Raw genomic sequence first — 22984 nt, forward strand, 5'->3', positions numbered from 1 at the left:
TAGTTGTGAAAAAGCCTGGGAAAGTTCTACATCTGTAGGCCAGGTAGGTTATTCATGAGAGACGTGCAGTGCGCGTCCAGTCCCGGGTGATGAAAGACAGCATGTGCTGCCAAACATCAGCGTTAACAAAGAGGTTAAGGATGTCAGTGGACATCAGCTTTGAGTGCCTGGATTGATCAATTGCTGGTAGATCTGTTTTGCTGGTAGATGTACAATGTACAATGTATAAGATTCTGTTAGCTAATTATCGCAATTGCAGTTTGACTTACAGGATATTAAAAACACAATTGGGAGTTAAAAGACAATAAGTCAAAAAATAGCTTGTAATACTTTGACAATAATTATTCAAATGAGTTGGATGATGTCAATAGTTTGACTCATCCAAACAAGCAAAAAACATCTGATGTTGCTCCAGATGGACACAAAGTAAACAAATTTGGTAATTGGTTGGAGGGCTTATTTGCATATTTGCATATTGCAGCCCTTAATGCCGATACTGCAGGAGGAATTAACGAATGAAATGTTGTGCAGCCCTGATTGCTTCTGTAGTACTGTTGATACTATAGTTCTGGAACTAGAGAACCTCAAAAATCCAGTTAGTATCATAAGTGGATGCCTGAAAATTAAACAGGCTACTTTAGAAAAAGTAGTATGTGAGCCTGTTCTGATGGTAACCATAACCATGCATTTACATGTTCTTAATAATCCAATAACTACTGAAGATCAGATTTTATCAGCAATCTGATCAACACATTTATATGAACTTGAGTAATAAGATAATGAGGAAACTACATGTCTATAAGAGTTGGGCAGTAATCGGATTTCTGCTTTGCAACCAGCCAATAAACAACAGAAGAAGACGTGAATTAATGTAAAACTCAAACTTCATGCTGCGGCTTGTTTTTTAAAACATTGTGCCGCTTTACCTGAGAATATGACCATACATCATCTAGAAGATGAAGAATATCTAAATCCATCTAAGAAATTGGAGTGCTGTTTACATGGCCAATCAAGTGTTCAGATAACTGCAGAAATCCGTTTACAGGCACTTAATAATCTGATAACTGTGGAAAATCTGATTTTGTCAGTAATGAGATCAACATGTTTATATGTACTTGAGCACATATGTTGAATGTACTCAATAATCCGATGACTGAAGAAAATCAGATTTGGTCAGTAATTGAGTCGTGTTTACATGTGCTTGAGTAATCAGATAATGGGAAACACGAGTCAGACAGTAGTCTGACTGAACCAGCCGACAAACTCACAGAAGAAGACGTGACGTAAATGTGATGTCAACCTTCAAGCCGCAAATTTTTTTTTAAACATTGCGTCACTTTACCTAAATAATCACATAACTGCAGAAATCCGATTGCATGAGCGCATGTAAACGCTCTCAGTGACATTCTCATTAAAGCAATTAAAAATAAAATGTATACAATGTACTTCTTTGACCAGATGTTACTGATCTATAATGCTTTACAAAATATCACTACCTATAAGAACTGGTGTACATAAACTTCTATTCCAGTGCAAAACTAAACTTCTGCAAACTTCAGACATCAAACATGTCTTGGCTGATCAAGTCAGCTACATTTGGGTTGGGTTTTGTTGATTTAGAAGTGTGATTGTCTCTTTCTAGGCTTACCACCACACACAACATCAACAGTTCCTTCTGCATTGGATCGCCCAAGCAGTACCAGCTGTGCACAAACCAGGTAGGGCACAGTCCTCGCCAGTATTTTACGTGATTTGAGATCTCCCAAGTAGGGGGTTTCTGTGTATAATTAAACAATAAGCAGAAATAACGTGAATTGTAAGCATTGCCTGGATGGAATATTCCACCAGAGCCAGCTGGCATGCCCCTACATTCTCACACATGTTAGTTTAAGGCTGTAATATCTGCAAGCTGTTTGACATGCTGCCTACTCTCTGAGCTGCATCTTTATTGATGTGTGGATCCGTGCCTAGCCGTGCCCCAACAGCAGAATCAGCTTCAAACAGCACCAGTGTTCCCAATTCAACGCCAAAGCCTTCAGCAGGAAACATTACGAGTGGGTTCCCCTCTACCCAGGTAAAAAAAAAAAAAAACCTTCTTTATGGTTTTTTACTCTTGTGCCCTCTGCTTCTGTCCATCTTCCCTCTTCCATAACACAGATGCTCTCATCTTTCCTTTGCTCTCCTCTGTTCTTTTTCTGACTTTTCCTCCATTTTGCTATGCTACAAAACACAGAACTTCCACTGATGTACCGCTTTTATGGCTTCGGGCCAGCCGATCCAGGCTTATATCTCGCAGATGCGCGTTTGAGGCTATTTCCGAAGCCTGTGGTCTCGGAGGAACAAAAGGGGCCTTTCTATAACACAATGAGGAACTTCTATCTCCAGCGGAGCCCTCCAAAGCCTAGAGTTTAACGGCATTAATGATGTCCTGTCTTGTCCAGATGATTACATCAGCATTTCCAACAAGCCGTGTGACCTTCAGTGCACGACCACCACAGGGGAGAGGCAACTTTTGGTTCCAGCTCGTGATGGGACTTTCTGCAGGGATGGGGTCTATAAAGGTGTCTGCATCGAGGGCCATTGCCAGGTACACCATGCCACACTGACTCCAGTAATGTAAATCTCTGAGCAATTACTTAAATTTCAGATTTTCAGATGATATGATTCAGAATTATTCTTAAAAATACACTGTTTAATCCAGGAGTCAGCAACCCAAATGTTGAGAAGAGCAATTTTGTCCTTTCAACAAAAATCAGACCACTTTGGGGGCCACAGCATTTATGTCCATTTTACCATGTTGGCTGTAAATGCGTCTCAGTATATGCTAATGTCCTAGTATAGGCTAAGAAATATAATTAAAAAGAAAACACACTTACTTTGCTCTGCTTTAAGCTTTAGCTCAGCTATAGCCGCTTTTCTCACATCTCTGACAGGAAACTTTTTCGCAAAAGTGGAATAGTTTCTTGTAAAATGTCTCTGAATGTTTGATTTTTTTATGAGGCTGAATTCCGTATCTCATTTACTACCTTCTTCTTTGAATTTTCCTGTTCCACTTTAAATGATGAATGATGCCTGAGGTGTCATAACGTAACTGTAGCAGCATTTAAGGTGGAAATAAGGGAAAATTCGAACAAGAAACTGACTTCAGCTTTGCAACTTTTCTCAATGCAGATTAAATGTATCAGAAAACTTTATTTACTGCAAAAGAGGTTTCTTTAATTTTTACCTAATAATCTAATTCTGCTGTGGAGTCGCAAGAGGGCAGTAAAAGAGCCATATGTTGCCGATCCCTGCGTTATAAAAATGTGACTTTGTTAACTGTTTGCAAGGTGTTTCATTTATTTTTCAGTTTAAGTTACCCCTATTAGTCCCACAACAGGGAAAGTTCACGTCCACATTTAACTCATCCATACAGTCAAACACCACATACGCACTAATGAATGCACACACACTTGGGGCAGTAAGCACACGTGTCTGGAGCAGTCAGCAGCCCTTTCTACAGTGGCCGGAGAGCAGCTGGAGGTTAGGTGCCCTGCTCAAGGACACTTCAGTCACGCACTGTTGGCTCAGGGGATCGAACGGGGCAACCTTCCAGTCACAGGGCTGCTTCCCTAACCCCCAGCCCACGGCTGTGTTGGAATATAAACAAAAACTATGAGACAAATTGTACATACTCTATTAAACATCACTGTAATTAATTACAGTCAGTTCTAACATTACAAAAAGTTAATATACTTGAATTTAAGAACTTTAAGTACGATGCATCTATGCAGTTTGATACCCCTGCCTTTTCCAGACAAGATGATCAGTTGTTTTCATTAAATTCAGTTGTGCTGTGCAGCAGCGCAGTAGTTTGCAACCTAGTAAAGCAGATTCCTGCAGCTCTTGCTAATAAACTGCTAATATGACGATAACTGGGTAGCTGTAAAGTTTGAAAAGATAATTGCGGCCCATAGGGGTTCAGTCAGGTAGGTCTAAGTGGTTGTTAGGTTACACAGCCTTATCATTTAAGAAAAAGTGGTTATTTCAGCTCAAGAAAGGCTGACCTCTCTCTGTGCTGATGGCCTCTGTCTGCCTCTGTGTAGGTGGTGGGCTGTGATGGGAAATTGTACTCCAGTAAAACCGTAGACAAATGTGGCGTCTGCGGTGGAAACGGAGACTCTTGTTACCGCGTCTCAGGATCTTACCGGAAAGGGATCACACAGTTAGGTATATCTTATGCTAGCATTAACAGGTCACAAAAGTCACAGAGACTGTGTTCTGGTCAGTTCCACAGCACATATGCTGTCAGACCACAATATGCAACTTGTAGACCTCTTTTAAACTCAGTTTACAGTGTGCCACCCGGTAAAAAGTTATTTGTGATGTCATTTATTCACATATATTTCTCAAAGAGTTTTACAGTGAACACTGAACTAGATGTGTATACTCTTTCCTGGATGGACATTGACTTTTTACAGTATCTATAATTGCATGGACTAATTTTAAATTGTTCATATTTTCTAAATCATCAGGCTACGCGTTTGTGACCAATATACCTATTGGAGCCACAGACATCCAGATCATTGAGCGACGAAAGACTGAAAACATATTGGGTAAAATCTTTATAGGTCACTAATTCAAAACACTGAAGTACACTGCAAAAAAATGGTATCTTGTCAAGTAAAATTGTCTTAAATATAGTAGATAAATATATTTCTCCTGTTGAGGTGGTTGTAAGCTGAATATAAGATTGTCTGACTTACTTCTGGACATTTTTTTCTACTTGTATTAGGTCATTTATTAAGTAAAATTATCTTACTGTACTGGCAGATAATTTTGCTTGTTGTAAGAAATGTGCTTGGAACCAGCAAAACTATCTGCCAGTATATGAAGATAATGTTACTTATCAAAATTACTTTAAACAAATAAAAATATCTAGAAATAAGCTAAACGATCTTATAATAAGTGCATAGTGTACCAGTAATGCTATTGCAGAAATATAAGCACACACTTACCTACAGTAGCTATATTATCAATATCACACATGCCTAGGAAAGACAGTAAACTGATTGCTGGTGGCTTTCTTTTTGTGCACTCTAGCTCTGTCTGATGAAACTGGTCACTTCTTCTTCAATGGAAACACAATGATCGACAACCCGCGAAACTTCCACATAGCAGGGACAGTATTTAAGTACAGGAGGCCAGCTAACCTCTTCTCAGACGGCTTTGAGTACATCATGGCCCAGGGTCCCACCCAGCATGGACTGAACGTCATGGTAGGTATATAGGTATGTATTTCTGTTTTTAAAAGTATTTTGTCTGTCTTGATTTATAATTTGTTCCTGTTATCCAGAAACATGCACATTCATGCAGAGATCGAAACTATGAATAAAAATCAAAACTCCTTTATTTTAGATATCTACTTAGGGCTGCTCTATAAGTTCTACTTTAGATTAGTCTTTCTTTGCCTTGATGCAGATTTGCACACTCAAATCTGGCATTTTCTCAGCCAGCTCCATGAGAAGCCACCTGCTGTAACAGCTGAGTAGGAGAGGCTGGATTTGAGTCCAAGATTCTTTATTATGAAGGCCAAAAGCAGAGACTAAATCTAAGTCTGAGATAAAGTTACCTGGCAAACATACTATGGGGCTTACAGAAATGCAACAAACAAACATTGGTGCATAAGAAAAATGAAACCAGAGATTAGCAGCACTACACAACTCAGAAACTCAAATGCAGGGGGCTTGGCAACACTTTGTGATTGGTGGTGGTTTTTGAGTCCTAATGAGTTCAGAACTCACATCATGTAGGGTAATTAGCAGACTGGCAATGCAGAGCACTGGAAAGTGGAAGAAGGTGTGGCTGAGGGGACATTAAATTTAGATTAAGCACTGGAAAATGGAAGAAGGTGTGGCTGAGGGTACATTAAATTTAGATTAAGCACTGGAAAGTGGAAGAAGGTGTGGCTGAGGGTACATTAAATTTAGGTGATATACACAACATAAGGGGAAGGGACAATTCATAAAACATCTGCTTGATCTTCCTTCCAGATGATTTTTGAAGGATCTCACAGAGTTGTTGAGTCTTCAGCAGGCAGAAGTTATAGTACCTTGTGTAGAGCTAGACCCTTTCTCCAGGTTGCAGTTTGGGAGGGCCATCTGACAAACCTGGTACTTCTCTGCAAGAGCATTAGTCCAGCTGAAGTCCAAGCCATGGTGGCAGGGTGTTGATTGTCCAGGGTGCACTGGAATGGAGTCACACTAGTGGAGGAGAGGGGCTAGAATAATGTACATGCTCTCTCTGCCTGTTCATAATATTCAATTATAAGAGCGTCAGCCAAATGCCGGTAATTACATCATTAAGAAGACCATGACACCATTTTGGCAGGCAAGCTGTAACTCTGACTGTTCTCTGATAGAGCTTGTCTCATCACCACTGCATTTACAGCCCTGCAGGTGGATAAAAACCAGACCAGAATGACCCAAACAAAGATTTCAAGACACGTACAAGCTTTAGATGCACTCTCCAGAAAATGCTACAATGAGATTACCTAGATTGGTGGACTGGATCTGTTTAGAATGCACATCTCAGAATTCAGAGTTTAGAACATTCCAGTGCTCCAATGATATTTTATAATAACTGATAAAAGTGGCTGCCAAAGCTGCCAAAACTGCCAAAGCACTTAAATAATAGACTCGTGCATATATGTCAAGCTCAAGTTCGCTTCGTATTCACCAGCTTCTCATTTGAATTTTCCACCTTAAATGGGGTTGCAGTTACACTGAGGTGACTTAAACATCAAACAACATTAAACAAAAGAATTTCAGAAGTTGGTGAATATGAAGCCAAAATCAGCTTACCTCAATAAATTCACCAAATTACCTCAATAAATTCACCAATTTACCTCAATAAAGTCAATTTACCTCAATAAATTAATCAGTTTACCTCAATAAATTCAATTTACCTCAGTAAATTCATCAATTTACCTCAGTAAATGTTTACTGAGCAGCTAACGAGCAGCACAGCAAAGCTATAATCCGTCATTGGAACTACTGATCGTGTCTCACTGGCTGATATAACACTGCGTCCCAAACCATGCACTTCTGTACTTCATTTATCACACTAATGAGTGCACGTTTAGTGGTATATATGCTATTTTTGTATACTATTTATTGTGTTAGTATGCAATTTTGAACGTGAAAATAATGCAGCAGGGTATCTCAGCCGTTTAGACCACAGCTTTCATTTGTCATCACTACAACCACAAATCAAATGAAGTCAAGTCAGTACATTTAAGTGACATTTGGTTAATGTGCTTTACTGTTTCAAAAAGTGTTTAAAAACTTGTGGATCATTACAAAGAGACACAGCACTGCTGAATGAACTTGAAGTTGAACATTGTGGCAGCGCAATTGTAATGTAATGGGAATACTGTCAGTTGGAAAAATTGAAACCACTCAACTTGAGAGCCTTAATGACATCTGCTCTTGGGTTGTTCCCTTAATCTACCTGTTGAATGAAAACTGGGACCCAAAAGTGAGGCTCAACATGAACCCCAGCTTGTCTGTAAAGGCTTTCCAAACACAAGGCATAGACTAGATCTTTGTTCAACATGATGCCGTTTGGAAAGGTTAATACAAAAAACCTGATTGAATGGTGTAATTATCACTATCCCAGCTGTCATTGGGCATAAGATAGAATACCCCCTGGACAGGTCGCCAGTCCATCACCGGAGGATGGAATTATGAGAGAGGGATAAACCAGATGTAACATGATGTAAAATACCGGAAGTCAAATTATATTTATAATAAGTCATCATGGGAAAGGCATGTTTTACTGCTGCAGCCTTCATGGAAACTTGGTGTTGTTGCACCAAGCAGCATTATACATACTATACAAAGGTGGGCCACCAGAAATTTTTGCAAAGTTTGAATGGCACACTCTGTACTCAGATGCTCCATCCTTACAGCAAACTAGTTGCGTTAGAGGTCAGTTTTGCTGCACATGAGAGGTTTCATGGTCACTGGTCCCATTGATATGTTCACAGTTTTTAGGAGACAGGAAAGGGCATCAGCTATAGAACTATATTCATGACGGAAATTTTCATCCAAACTCGGAAATGGTCCGGGATCATTTAGTCTTGAATTCCATTTGATGTATTAATAACTGGATTCATATAGTTATATAGTTCCTTTTCGAGGGATCTCTGTCTTTTTTTTTCATTGCAATTCGTAGCCAGAGAAGGCATGCTGAAAAAAAATGAGACATAAATTGAATGGCATGACACTAGGAGAATTTGAGGGATGGACTCTGTAAATGGGGCTTTTTGCTAAGGAAGCAGTTAATTGAGAAAGGAGTCACTGCACCCAGATATTTCTGTATTAAAATGGAAAATGAAGGATTTCTTGTCACAAATGGAATTTTCACAGTTCAAGGCATTTGGTACTGAGACTCATTTGAACTGACCTACACAAAACATAAAAATAACCTCCTTAATATTCTGGGCTTATTGCATACTAAAGCTTATTATGCATTAAGTACAGGGACTTCAGTGCAAATTAACGGAGCTTGTCTTTTAGAAGCTTGTCTTTGAGGTTTTAGAAGCATGTGATAAAACTTCAGCCCTGCCAACTTCAGGCCTTACCATGGCTTGGTAAGGGGTTAAACCTGACCTGAGCCTAACAAATATTTGAAAGACGGTGTCATAAGCCTCCTAAAGCTAACATGAAGCCCTATCAAGTTCAGAAAAATATTTCAAAATCTAACCATCTTTAGTTTTTTTTGATCATGAGTGATCAGAAATGTGAAAACCCAAAGTGAAAAATAAGGCCCACCTGGTTTTCTGGGATGACAGATTTTAGATAATTTTTGAGAAAAATTTTTAGATAGACTGACAGTTTATTGATCCTGAAGGAAATATAGGGAGTGTAATGTGGTTAAAATCACCAGAGATAGCAACCTCCAGGTGCTGGGTCTGAAGTATTTAAGTAGTAAGTATCTAACCAGGTGGGCCTTATTCTTCTGTGCGGGTCGACCCACGGGGGTTGGGTTCCTCGGACTGAGCCTTGGTCCCTTCTAAGGTTTCTTCCTCTTAAAGGGAGTTTTTCCTTACCACTGTAGTCACCACAAAATTGGCTTCACTGTGGTGATGCTCATAAGAGGCGTGGACCTGTTTTTCTGTAAAGCTGCTTTGTGACAACCTTGTTGTAAAAAGCGCTATATAAATAAACTTGAATTGAATTGAATTGAAAGTATTGTGAAGGTTGTATTGATGGGTGTATGATGTCACATGCCATCTCAGCATCCACGTGAAGAGGAATGTAAACACAACAATGGCATGGGAGAGTTCCCTGGGTATGTAATAGGCCTGAAGACTCACCGCTAGCAGTTCAATATTCCAACAGCAGATTATGTCCTTCACTGTCACATGTCGTGGATTACACCATCTGAGTCCCCCAGCTTGGCCTTTGCCACTCAGTTTGGTGTAACTGTCCTCTCTCACGGTTGTAAATCCAGGAAGGTCCCAGTTATCAGAAATGTTGCCTGGTACTCTGGTACTCAGAGTTTGCCCAAGACGTTGTGTGTGAGAACATCACTACCAAAGCACACGAGTACTGAAGGAGAGTTTGTTAATCCAAATGGCATTACTACATATTCAAAATGCCCAGAGAACCAACACGGTGCACCACAGAGCTGTTCAGTAGCTACAGGCACCTGAGAGGAGGAGTGGTAATGGTATTTGTGGGTTGAGACTCTTAGATGTGTTGGTTTCAGTTTAAGCTCCAGGTGTCCAGTACAGTTAAAGAGTACTACAGCTCTGGGGAAAAACTAACTGCTAACTAACTAACTAGCTGCTAACATGTCTGGTTGTGCTGGTTTGGTTGGACCTGAGTCTTTTACCAGAGGGCAGTAGCTACAAGAGATAATGTCTAGGATGAAAGGGGTAAACTGTAATGTTGCCATCATGCTTCACTACTCTGCTGTTGTAGATGTCTTGATGTGAACTTCTTCAATATAACCATCCATGGTTTTTGCTACCAACAGAGGATAAACCCAATTGTGCAAATGAGTCTCTCCAGCAAGAAGGTCAGTGGTGCAGTCCCTGCAGTAATGAGAAGGGAGACATGTGGCTTTGGTTTTGCTAAATACCTCCATGAGATCATGGACGGGTTGGTTGGAGACTTGGGGATTCTAAATGGAGGTGGATACTCAGGGCAGCTTTAAGCAATTTTTGTAGCACAGAGGAGATCAGGATGTGATGTCTAGCTAAGTCCAATTAGAGCTTGGCTTATGTTGCTGAGGCCATGGGAGTCCTAGGATGAGCTAGTTGGTTGGAATGAACCATTAAGAAGAAGAGAAGTTCAGGGCCTGAAAAGAGAGGGTATATAAAGGTATTCACAGGTAACAGCTTGTAGATCACAATAGAATCGGGTGACAAACAGATGAGATACAACCAAGCTCATTACAAACAAACTGGTGAGCAGAACTAAAAACACCACTGAGTGGTTTACCTGCACTTAATAATGTGATAACTGCAGAAAGTCAGATTTTGTCAGTAATCCAATCAGCATGTTAATAATGGGAAACTTCAGCTCTACATGAGTTGGGCAGTAATCGGATTTCTACTTTGCAACCAGTCAATAAATGAATAAATTTGCAGAATCTTTTTTTAATGTTGAGTCACTTTACCTGAAAATATGAACATATGTCATCTAGAAGATAACAGATATTTAAATCCTTAATTTTGTCAAGCATGTAGTTGGTTTCAGCTTCGCTCCAAAGGTGAACGTAAATGCTGCTTGCTTATTTCTGGTACCGTGGTCTGTTTTGCACATGCGCAGACTGAAAAATCTAAAAGAAATGAGAGTAAGAGCTCACATGCACTGAGAAATCTGATTACTGAGCTAAAATCCAGCCTCTTTTTCAGGTTTCTTAATCGGATTTCTAGACATTACTGTGATCTAAGAAATCAGAGTATGTTGTTTACATGACCACTTGAATAATCAGATAACTGCAGAAATCTGATTATGATTGGTTTATTGCATGTAAATGCATTTACTTATTGGACTTTGGCATGAATGGGCTGCAGTAGTTGGTGTTGAGTATGCTTTGGCACAATTTAGGGCCCTGTTCTCAGTTGTAATTGGTTCAGTGGCTTGAACAGTTGCCAGGTCTTAATTCTCTTGAGCGTCTTAGGGAAGAGGTGGAAAGGGCAGTTTGCAGCAGGACTGGGCAGCCAGTCAGTTTGCAGCAGCTGCACAATGCATTTCTTTTCCAGATAGCACAACATTCCTGCACACTGCATCCTTCATCTCATCGAATTTGTACCCAGGCAAATTTATGCTGTTCTGAAGGCCAAAGGATTCATTCAGATGTGTCCAAACATTTGAATGGCAGGTTCCTGAATTTTACATCTGTCTACTGTAGCTTGTTTAATATGAAATGAGTAATTTATCTTTTGGCCTCTTTTTGAAGTACTACAACCTCAATGGAAAGATGCCTCACATCACGTACGAATACACAGTGCCTCGAATCACAGAGGCTAGGACAGCCACCCCAGCTCCCTCCACCCTGGATCAGCCTCAGCTGGGCAGTATCATGGCTGCCGCTCTCAAAGCCCCAACTGCTCCGCAGCCTGGGGCCAATGTGTCTTCTCCAATTCGTCCCTTTTCCGGGAATGAGATTGAGGCTCGTGAGGAGTTAAGAAAGAAAGGGAACCAGAGCACCCATGCTGCTTCTAACGAGCGGGTCGAGGTGCATGTGCATCCAGAAGATGTGCGGTGGGAGCTCCAGGCCCCTCACAACCTCAGTGACCCAGCAAGGGTCCTGCCCTTTAGACCAGCTGAGCTCCACAATGAGCTGGAGAGCAGCGCTCGCGGCCATGTGGCACAGGGCGGCTTTGGTAAGTGCAGTGAACCCCTTATACCCCTTATAGGGCCAGACAGTACATAGTAGTGATTGGTGTATATCCAGTGATTATGACAACGGTGTTAATATTGGTATCATGATATTGAGTGTAAAAAATCGCAGATGTATCTCAAGGTTAATGCAAAATTGTTGTGTCTGAAATATGTGGTTTGAATGTTGTGTCAGAAATTTGTGGCTTAATCACATACGTGAATTAGGAATGAAATCAGTCTATACTCAAGTCTATGCTCTGCTTTAATCTTTAGCTCAGCTTTAGCCGCTTTTCTTGCATCTCCGGCAGGAAACTTTTTCAAAAGTAGAAGAGTTTCTTGTGAAATGTCTCTCAATATTCAATTTTTGTGAGGCTTAAATTAACTTCTCATTTGGCAGCTTCTAGTTTGAAAATTTGAATGAGAAGCTGACTCCAGCTTTGTGACATTTTAGTGTTTGATAGTTTCTGGTTGTAGATTAAGTGTATCAGGAAACAAGCTGGAGTGATTATAAATACAAATAAGTCCACTTGCACAAATGCACATAAGTCTGTACACCAACCTTCATTGTTAAAGGGTGAATCAGCAGTTCTACATTAATTCCAGTGTTTAAGACCATTTATTGTTAAACTGTGTTGAACGATCATCAGAGCTTTATTTTACTGCAAAGGAGGACTATTTTATTTTTCCCTTTCCCAATCTAATTCTGCTGTGGAGCCGCAACTGGGCAGTAAAAGAGACGCATGTTGCCGACCTCAATTATGGAAATTCCACTCTGAAGCTGGATCAGTTTCAGTAGCAGTGCTTCAAATGCACTTTTCTCTTCTCCAGGTTCAGACTCCAACCTCATTGACGGTGATTCCTCCAGTCTAAAAAATGACACACTAGCCGTTGGCCAGCCCATGGTAAAGAGTCTACTCTATGAGCTGCTGTCCCAGGCTGTGGGCCCTCAGCCACCTTGCACAGACTCCTCAGCTCGCTCCGACTGTACCATCCTGAAGCTAAACTCCAGCTCCTCTCTGGATAACAGCCTTGCTTTGGAGATTTTTCATGGCAGCCTGGACCTGCACACTTCTGAAGGAGAGCTGGTGCTCGGGTCGCATTCTGACTCTCAGTCCAATGACACCGCACACCACCACACTAACCTCCTTCAGCTCCACCAGGTGGAGCCAGTGCAGGTCCCTCACACTGAGAGGTAAGAGATAGCACTTGGTAGGACTTGCACAGGTGGAAAACAACTAATACTTCTTAGTATAATTAAAACATAATGGTTGCTTTTAGTTGAGATTAATTCTAATTGAGTATCCAACTTTATTGTTTCTAGAGTTTTTGTATGTTTTTTTTTTCAGATTACAAAAAAACTGTATCTGTAAAAAAAGAAAACCCAAGGAAGCAGTTAGCTTATCTGGCTGGCTAACTTAACTAAATAAGTATTGTGTTTTACTATTACTAGCTACTGTGCTTTTTACAGTTTTGTATAAATTTAGAAAATACAACTATGACAGATGTTAATTAAACCAAAACCTGCTGTCTATATGTTCTATGCCTGTTTGCAAGCTAGTTTAGCTAATATAAACTAACTTTTCTGGTAAGCTATTGGTATAGTCTACTGGTCAGCAACCCAAATGTTAAGAGGAGCCATTTTATAATTTCAACGAAAATCAAACCACTTTGGGAGCCACAACATTCTCTGTCCATTTTATCATTTTGGCTGTAAATCTGTCTCAGCATGAGCTAAAGTACTAGTGTAGACTGCCACCGGCCACTTTATTAGGTACTGTTCGGTTGCTTGTTAACACACGTAGCTAATCAGCCAATCACATGGCCACAACTCAATGCATTTAGGGATGTAGAGGTGGTCAAAACAACTTGCTGAAGTGCAGACTGAGCATCAAAATGGGGAAGAAAGGTGATTTAAGTGACTTTGAATGTGGCGTGGTTGTTGGTGCCAGACGGGTATTTCAGAAACTGCTGATCTACTGGGATTTTCACACACAACAATCTCTAGGGTGTACAGAGAACGGTCAGAAAAAGAGGAAATATCCAGTGAGCGGCAGTTGTGTGGACGAAAATGCCTTGTTGATGTGAGAGGTCAGAGGAGAATGGGCAGACTGGTTCTAGAAGATAGAAAGGCAACAGTAACTCAAATAACCAACCAAAATCTCTGAGGAATGTTTCCAACACCTTGTTGAAAGTCTGCCACAAAGAATTAAGGCAGTTCTGAAGGCAAAAGGGGGTCCAACCTTTTACTAGCAATATACCTAATGTTTAGCATGTACCTAATAAAGTGGCCAGTGAGTGTATACAAAAGCACAACTTACTTTGCTCTGCTTTACGCTTTAGCTCAGCTGTAGCTGCTTTTCTTGCATCTCTGGCAGAGAGATGATAAGTCAATTGATCTCTAAATTTTTAATGTTTGTCTTAAATCTCTCTCTTTTTCTTTAGCTACTAGTGAGGCAAGACTGTTGTCTGCATTGCTATAGTGACCAGAGGTCTGCGTGCCAACATTCATGGTTAAAGGATGAATTAGCAGTTCTACATTATCTGCAGCATTTAAGATAATTTATTGTTAAAACAGTTTTAGAACGATCAGCAGAGCTCTATTTTATTGTAAAGGAGGATTTTACTTTAAAATCTAATTCTGCTGTGGAGCCACAACAGAGCAGTAAAAGAGCCACATGTGGCTCCAGAGCTGCATGTTGCCAACCACTGGTGTAGCCAGTAAAGCCTATAAAGCCCTGAGCATTGAACTCTCTGTAAGGCTATTAGAAAAGTAACAGTAATTAGTTGCATTTTATCAAAATAAATTGATTAACATAATAAATTGATAAACAATTTGATCATTTTACACAGGTAGGAGAAAGTAGTGTTGTGATTCTTGCCCAAGGACTCTTATCGGTATAGTGTGAAGTGAAAGTGCTTGCCTAGGTGGGGATTGAGCCCCAGGCTATGGTGTAGAAGGCAGAGGTGTTACTCACAACTCTACATCAACCACATAACCATGTTGTTTAAATTTATTCTTCTGAAGTTTTTTTCTTGGCTGAGCAAAATGATTTGACAGTGTGACCAGCCCCCTTTAAGTATGGATTTTCAGACCTCTTTTCACCCTGACCACTTATGAACAAATTGTTTTGAGTTCGCTTTTACTGGTTGAACTGGTTGTCCATTTGTTCTTTACAGTATCTGTGCAATACTTTCAACAGTGTTAAACAGTTCTTAAAAAAATAAGGTGCAAAACAGTCACTGGGGCAGTAAGGAAGCATAATTGTACATAATTGTACCATATTCCATTGAAATTATATTTTCTAAGTTGTATTGACTCCACACACCCCGTCTCGTCTCCAGACTTTTTATTTTACTGTTCTGTTTTAAAGCATCAGATTATGAAAAGGTACAAATACGTACTTTTCACCTTGAAAAACTGATTGGGATTTTCCTGACTGTGATTGAAATTGGGAATATTTTCTATGAATTAGGGTCCAGTCCTGTTTTTTATGCCCATAAACTCATCACTTTCATTATATTGCTGTTTTCAGAAGAAAACCTCGTATCTCCAAAATGGTAACTTTACAGGAGAAGGAAAAAACCTGCTTTACTTTTAAAGCAATTCAATGGAACCAGAATTTTTTCCAAGTCATTTTGGGCTGTTGCTTTTGGTGCATTCATCATGAAATTTACATGCAGTGTAAAGGGCAACAGACATTTTCAAATTATCTTAAAAACTAAAAAACAACAAAAATGGAGATACAAGGTTTTGTTCCGACAGCAGCGAAATACTTGTCAAGCAATGAATCATCGCACCGGATGTTTGATACATTCAGTATTAGGTGGGAATTACTTCTGGCATTCTAATTTACACTTGACTAGTAGCAGCAAATCTAAGAAACTGTCTTTTGTTATATGCTTTAAATCTTGGTCTATGTTTCTGGTGATACCTTAGATTACTCACTTTTTCTCTCTTTCATTCTCCTTTTCACCCTCTCTCTCCTCTGCAGTAATGAATTTGAGGTGGTGCCTCTCGACCATGATGTCAGTCTGGCTGATATGTACAGATGGAAGGTATCTGCGTACGCACCCTGCAGTTCAACATGTACCACAGGTGCAATTATGAACCAACACTACGCATGCAGACACACTCACACACAAATACATAGATGCACACATGCATCAAACTGCTTGGTTAAAGGGCCCATATCATTAGATGACCAAGTTTGATGTACCTGCATTCAATATATGGGGATTAAGCTGCCTGTTTTGAATTAATCTCGGTTGTGATTCTAACAGAGTTTTCACATATAGTTCGTTTTAAAAGAACCGAACTGCAAATGACCTCAGTTCATTTTGTGTTCATAATGTAAGTGAACTCTAAAGAGGACTGTTTTCTTTCTGGTCCACTGAGATATCAGACCACTTTTTGTTCATTTACATTTACATTTATTTACATTTATGGCATTTGGCTGATGCTCTTATCCAGAGCGACTTACAATTTGATCATTTTACACTGGGAGGCCAAGGTGGTGTTAGGAGTCTTGCCCAAGGACCTTTATTGGTATAGTGTAGGGACTCACCATTAGAACTCGGACCCCTAACAGCACTTGTGTGCGCAGCGCTCGCAAAGTGGGCAGTACTCTGATAAATCTAACCTTTCAGGTGGCCAGAGGAACCACAAGACCTGTCTGTTGCTCTCCTCTTGGCCGTGCTGAAACAATTGGCCGAAGTGCGTAGTGTAAAATTGGAAAAATTACCCTGTGCTATGACTTGGGCTGATTTGTTTTCACAATGTACAAATCATTTGAACCACAGAGAGGTGGTCTGAGTTCAGTTCATTTATGGGGTCTGAGTTCGTTTGGCATGTTCACCACCTCCTTTTAATGCAGAGAAACAGATGGACTACAGTCTGTAACTGTAGAACTACAAAGTGCAGCTATACAGTAAGTGGAGCTGATAAAATGGACAATGAGCGCAGAAACAAGGAGGTGGTCAGAATGTTATGCCTGATTGGTGTATGCTGTAGAAACCATAATTCAGTGATCTCAGTCCACTTCAGATGCTGAAACGGCCCAAGTGTGAAAACACAGGGAAAAATAAAAAATATGTAAAATGTGTAGAAATGTAGAATGTAGGGCTTAGGAGTGTTTGTGACTCAGTTCAAGTAGAGGTTGTTTGTATCCATTGATACTATTAGATTTAATGTATGTTTAAAAATGCAAAATTGCATTTACCAAGGAATGCATAAAACTTGAGGACCTGGTCCTTCTCTATATTCCTTTCTCTCAATCACTCTCTCTCTCTCTCTTGCTTTCTCTTTTTTCAGGGATCAGCACCTCGTATGCTTTGTGTGTGAAGTATGATGGCTCAGAGGTGGACGAAAGTTACTGTGACACTTTGACTCGACCTGAGCCCACGCATGAATTCTGCACAGGCAAAGAGTGCCCACCAAGGTCAGAGGGGTGCAGTTATAATCTACAATCATCATATGAGGGATATGTGTTTACTGGCAGCCTAAAGTTTGGCCTTACGTGCTTTTGAAATTGAAATTTGTACTGTTATTTTTTTAAATGAAGTAAGCAACAGTACTTGCAGAAGTTTCATTGAGATAAAACAGATATTTAGTGATCTTTTGATATATTTATTTTCAGCAATCAACTTCATGTTCATCAAAGGCTTTGTTCACACAGCAGGTGAAAGTGGCCCAAATCGGATCTTTTTCTTCATGTGAGACACAGATGTGTGTCAGTGTGAACAGCAAAAACTTTTTCAGTTTCATTTAGAAACGCTTTCACATGTGGTACTGAAATCCGATACGTAGCAATGTGGCTCTGAACAGTCAGATCGGAATTCATGTGACTTTTACATCTAATATTCGTCACGCTGCTGAGACTCAAACATTTAGGCTGATGTTTCTGTACAAAAATTAGAAGCGACTCATCGAAAACCCTCAGTGTTCGAAGAGATTTCTAAAGAAATGGCCGAACGTGGCCGCAGGAGGACGAGGCTGCAGTGTCAAAGAACAGTTAAAAGTGTGAAAGCAAAGTTTAAAGAATCTGAGGCCGCGAACCGAAGAAGTGACTGTGCACTTTTTACAGTGAGTTCGGCCACATTCTGGGTGATGAGCCCAGCTGTCAGTCACTGAAGCTTCATGACAGCTCCTGTGATACTGGTGAAGATGAAGCTGATCCTCTAGGAGCGACTGCCGTTTGTTGGCAGTCGTGATTGTTTACCTCTGGATGAGCCACGTGAAGAAACGTGAAGCTCTGTTCTTTTGCACATGTGAGTCAGTTTAGGAGCTGAACTGGTCAGACTGAAGTCTCTTAGAGGTCACATTTAAAAGATACTGTAACAAACAAACAAAAAAATCACATTTAGTGAGAAAATCAGATTTGGGACAATTTTACCTGCTATGTGAACAAAGCCAAATTGCCTTCATAGCTATAAAGGGCATGTTTGCTTAAATAATTATTTGACAGTTTTATTTCTTTTCCGAAGTTAAAAGCACAGATAAAATCTCTTTTGTCACAAAGGTGGTTTAAACACCTGAAAGGGTTAAGTGTGATGTGTGGTGACATCGCAACAAGGGGACAAAATGGGTGGGCTTTTCATTATTCCAAACATGCAGTTAGGAAGACTGTCACAAATATTTACACATTATATTGTTTTCCACTAAATAAAAACCATTTACAATCTGAAAAAACGCTACGTTTCCTCAGTCTTTTGATGGGTCATGCATGTACAGTACTGTCCGAAGGTTTTAAGCATCTAAGCAAATTTTTAAACAATTGACCTCAGCAGTGAGTTTATCACAATATACATTAGAATAAAGTCGTATTCATTATTCAAATAAACATAAAAACAATAAAAAGTAACACAAATTTCTTGGGTCCATATTTTTCCTTGACACCTTCACAGCCGCCACAGAGACTTGTTAATATCATCAATTATATCATGAGCTCAATTTACTGAAGCACTGATTGATCAAACCAGGAGCTGCTTTTTAACTACATATGATACTGGGCTTCCTCGAGGAGAGGCTTGAAAATGGTTAAACAGACACACTAACATCCAGAAAATCACTATTTGTTATTTATATACATATATAATCATTATTAATTAATATTCTATACATTTTGTTTATTCAAATATTAACACTTTTCTCAGCAAATAAACACAAACTACACAAATACATAGATTTTGAAAATGTGTTTTGGGTTCCTAAGACTTTCGCACAGTACTGTAGAGTGTTGGACATGTTTTTAATGTGTATATTGTTTTGTATATAATAGTGTTTTTGTACGTGTGTTTGAGGCAGATGGGAGACCAGCCGCTGGAGTGAATGTTCCCGTACGTGTGGTGAAGGTTTTCAGTTTCGGACAGTGCGCTGCTGGAAGATGATGGCTCCGGGCTTCGATAGCTCAGTATATGATGACTTGTGCCATGATGCAGAGCTGCAGAAGCCCATGGCACGCAAAGCATGCAAGAGCAAATCATGTGGACCTCAGTGGGAGGTGTCAGACTGGTCTCAGGTCAGCCTCTTTCCTCTTTAACCAACTAGATTTGTAATTATTGTAAAAATTGTAATTCTGTATGTAATGTCTTGAGGACTCTGTACAGTCATATATATATATATAAAGAAAATAAAGAGAAATATAGGATGTGGGCCTTTAAACTGTAGTTGATGGTAAGTGCATTGTGGAATTGCAGTGTTCAGCGCGCTGTGGAGGTCGTGGAGTGAGGAGCAGGGAGGTGCGCTGTTCGATGGACACTCGGCTGTGTAATGAATCCACCCGTCCACTCAACCAGAGGGAGTGTGAAGGGCCACCGTGTGATCGCAGGTGGACCATCTCTGACTGGGGGCCTGTGAGTTACTTTGATTTATTTCTGCTTCGTCTGCTGACCGTTACACCATCTGTTTTTACTCCCATCCTAGACAAAGAAATACCAGGTGTGATTAAATGGACGAGACATGATTGATGTCTAAAGTGGCTGCTTTAGTAGCCTCAGCTTTCTATTAGAGCTGCTTGATTATGGTAAAAATCATAATCATGATTATTTTGGTCAATACTGAGATCATGGTTATTTAACATGATTAATCAATGCCTTTGGAAACATCTTGCATTTATTGACCTTGTCATTTATTAAACTTGTCTTTTTACCAGTGGATTTCCTTAAGCATTAAATATAATTCAACTAAAAACTAGTAAAGCAAGTAAAAATAAATAAATAAAATAATAGATAGAAAAAAAAATAAAATAAAATGAAAACTGAATAAGATGAAAATAAATAAGATCCAGCATGATGTAGTGCACTTCCACAACCTACTGAGGTAAATAAATAAAAATGATGAATAAAAATAAATTACGGCAAATTAAGCTACGTTCACATTACAAGCCTTGCAGCTCAAATCCAATTTTTTGCTCAAATCCGATCTCTCTGACTAGATGGTTCACACTCGTTTAGGTAGCTGATTCAGATCTGTCATTAATGTGATGAACCAGCGTCCTGAAATGACCCTCATGAGCTCACGTGACTGAATCACTGCATCATCAGCACAAACTAACGAGCAGAACGAGCTTCGCTGAGAAGATCATTAACTCTGATCAGCTCTCAGCTTCATTATTAGAGCCAGACGAAGCAAAAATGATAACTGAAAATCAAATTCAATTAATCACCCACCTCTATTTCTTGTGCTTCTTCTGCATATAAACAGAGCATCTGATATCTATTGCACACTGGATGCAACTACTATGGATTATATTTTTTTCGCAAATCCATGTGTTGCCATCTCTGTGCGCCGTGACTGTGCCTTTCAGAGCAAAGTAGTCGCTGTACTGAAGAAAAAAAATTGTAGAGTTGGTGGCATTACATCTTCAAAGGTTATTCAAGATTGCTTGAAGAATTTTGTAGCCTCTGAGCAAGAAATCCTCCTGAGTTTCCCAACACATACAATGATCAGGCATAACATTATGACCTTGTTTCTACGCTCAATGTCCATTTTATCAGCTCCACTTACTGTATAGCTGCACTCTGTAGTTCTACAGTTACAGACTGTAGTCCATCTGTTTCTCTGATACTTTGTTAGCCCCCTTTTACCCTGTTCTTCAGTGGTCAGGACCCTCATGGGCCCTCACAGAGCAGGTACTATTTGGATGGTGGGTCATTCTCAGCACTGCAGTAACACTGACGTGGTGTTGTGTTAGTGTGTGTTGCGCTGGTATGAGTGGATCAGACACAGCAGTGCTGCTGGAGTTTTTAAACACTGTGTCCACTCACTGTCCACTCTATTAGACACTCCTTCCTTGTCGGTCCACCTTGTAGATGTAAAGTCAGAGGCGACAGCTCATCTGCTGCTGCACAGTTTGTGTTCGTCATCCTCTAGTCCTTCATCAGTGGTCACAGGATGCTGCCCACAGGACGCACAACACACACTAACACACCACCACCATGTCAGTGTTATTGCAGTGCTGAGAATGATCCATCACCAAAGAATACCTGCTCTGTGAGGCTCAATGGGGGTCCTGACCACTGAAGAACAGGGGAAAAGGGGGTAACAAAGTATCAGAGAAACAGATGGACTACAGTCTGTAACTGTAGAACTACAAAGTGCATGTACAGTCACTGGCCACTTTATTAGGTACAATAAAGGTACAATAAATTAACACAAATAGCTAATGAGCCAATCACATGGCCACAACTCAATTCATTTAGGCATGTAGAGGTGGTCAAGACAACTTGCTGAAGTGCAGACCGAGCATCAGAACGGGGAAGAAAGGGGATTTAAGTGACTTTGAATGTGGCGTGGTTGTTGGTGCCAGACGGGCTGGTCTGAGTATTTCAGAATTTTCACGCACAGCCATCTCTAGGGTTTACAGAGAATGGTCCGAAAAAGAGGAAATATCCAGTGAGCGGTCAGTTGTGTGGACGAAAAATGCCTTGTTGATGTGAGAGGTCAGAGGAGAATGGGCAGACTGGTTCGAGATGATAGAAAGGCAACTCAAATAACCACTTGTTACAATCAAGGAATGCAGAAGACCACACCGGGTGCCACTCCTGTCAGCTAAGAACAGGAAACTGAGACTGCAATTCGCACAGTGTACCCATCTTCTGATGGCTACTTCCAGCAGGATAATGCACCAGGTCACAAAGCTCATATCATCTCAAACTGGTTTCTTGAACATGACAATGAGCTCACTGTACTCCAATGGCCTCCACAGTCAGCAGGATCATGGACCAAAATCTCTGAGGACTGTTTCCAACACCTTGTTGAAAGTATGCCATGAAGAATTAAGGCAGTTCTGAAGGCAAAAGAGGGTCCAACATTTTACTAGCAATACCTAATAAAGTGGCCGGTGAGTGTATATATTAAGTGGAGCTGATCAAATGGACAATGAGTGTAGTTGTAGCTGCCTGCCCTTACATGCCACACTAAATAAATGGTCTATAGTTGATTATTTTGCATGTCAATCAAATGACCCTTTCCATTTTCTAGTTCTTGGCTACCTTAAGCAATAAATTGTAATGGACTCTGTAACAATAGAGAGAAGTCTGGCTCACAAGGCTATTTCTTTTGTCCTGCAGTGGAGCTCTGAGGCTAATTCAGATAATGTCTATATCTCAGCACTTGCTAGTTTGAAAGCTCCATGCCTAAATCATCAAGCGCTTGCCTCAAATCACACCAGCTTGTTAGGTAATCTCAAATAGACTTTATACTACATCACATAGCTAAGAACAGTAGTCAACGACAGTAACCATCTTTAAGTTTGAATTTTGTCTGTACTTGTGTAGCACCATTAATCTTGTCTTCCAAAAATACATTTGGAATATGTTTTGGCATATTTTGTCACGCTTGGCTCCTCCCACTCCTTCATGTGCTCCTGTTGTGTTTACTTTCCATGTGCTTTTGTTTTGGTTTTCAGTCCTGCCCTCTTGTTTTGTGACTCCACCCCTGATTGTCTTTACCTGTGTTTCCACCTGTCCCTCGTTTACCCTCATGTATTTAAGCCCTGTGTTTGCCCTTTGTTTTCGATGGTCTTTGTTTGATGTTAGATGTTCTGATTGTTTGCTGGATGTTTTGTTTGTTTGATGTATGTACTGTTTGAAGTTTGACATTT

At 40.1% G+C, this 22984-nt stretch overlaps 1 protein-coding gene across 1 annotated transcript in view; it reads left to right on the top strand.

The window, feature by feature from the left end:
• Positions 1 to 22984, top strand: part of si:ch211-267e7.3 (ADAMTS-like protein 2) — a 57568-nt gene that overhangs the window by 25602 nt on the left and 8982 nt on the right. The window contains exons 3-14 of the mRNA XM_037546420.1: positions 1643 to 1718; positions 1972 to 2074; positions 2442 to 2587; positions 4086 to 4209; positions 4515 to 4595; positions 5083 to 5258; positions 11458 to 11884; positions 12711 to 13074; positions 15875 to 15978; positions 17194 to 17320; positions 19186 to 19399; positions 19578 to 19733. Coding sequence (XP_037402317.1) covers positions 1643 to 1718; positions 1972 to 2074; positions 2442 to 2587; positions 4086 to 4209; positions 4515 to 4595; positions 5083 to 5258; positions 11458 to 11884; positions 12711 to 13074; positions 15875 to 15978; positions 17194 to 17320; positions 19186 to 19399; positions 19578 to 19733 — 2098 coding nt within the window. The remainder of the gene's footprint in view (positions 1 to 1642; positions 1719 to 1971; positions 2075 to 2441; positions 2588 to 4085; positions 4210 to 4514; positions 4596 to 5082; positions 5259 to 11457; positions 11885 to 12710; positions 13075 to 15874; positions 15979 to 17193; positions 17321 to 19185; positions 19400 to 19577; positions 19734 to 22984) is intronic.

Source organism: Pygocentrus nattereri, chromosome 17, assembly GCF_015220715.1.
Source record: "Pygocentrus nattereri isolate fPygNat1 chromosome 17, fPygNat1.pri, whole genome shotgun sequence".
Classification (NCBI taxonomy): Eukaryota; Metazoa; Chordata; class Actinopteri; order Characiformes; family Serrasalmidae; genus Pygocentrus; species Pygocentrus nattereri.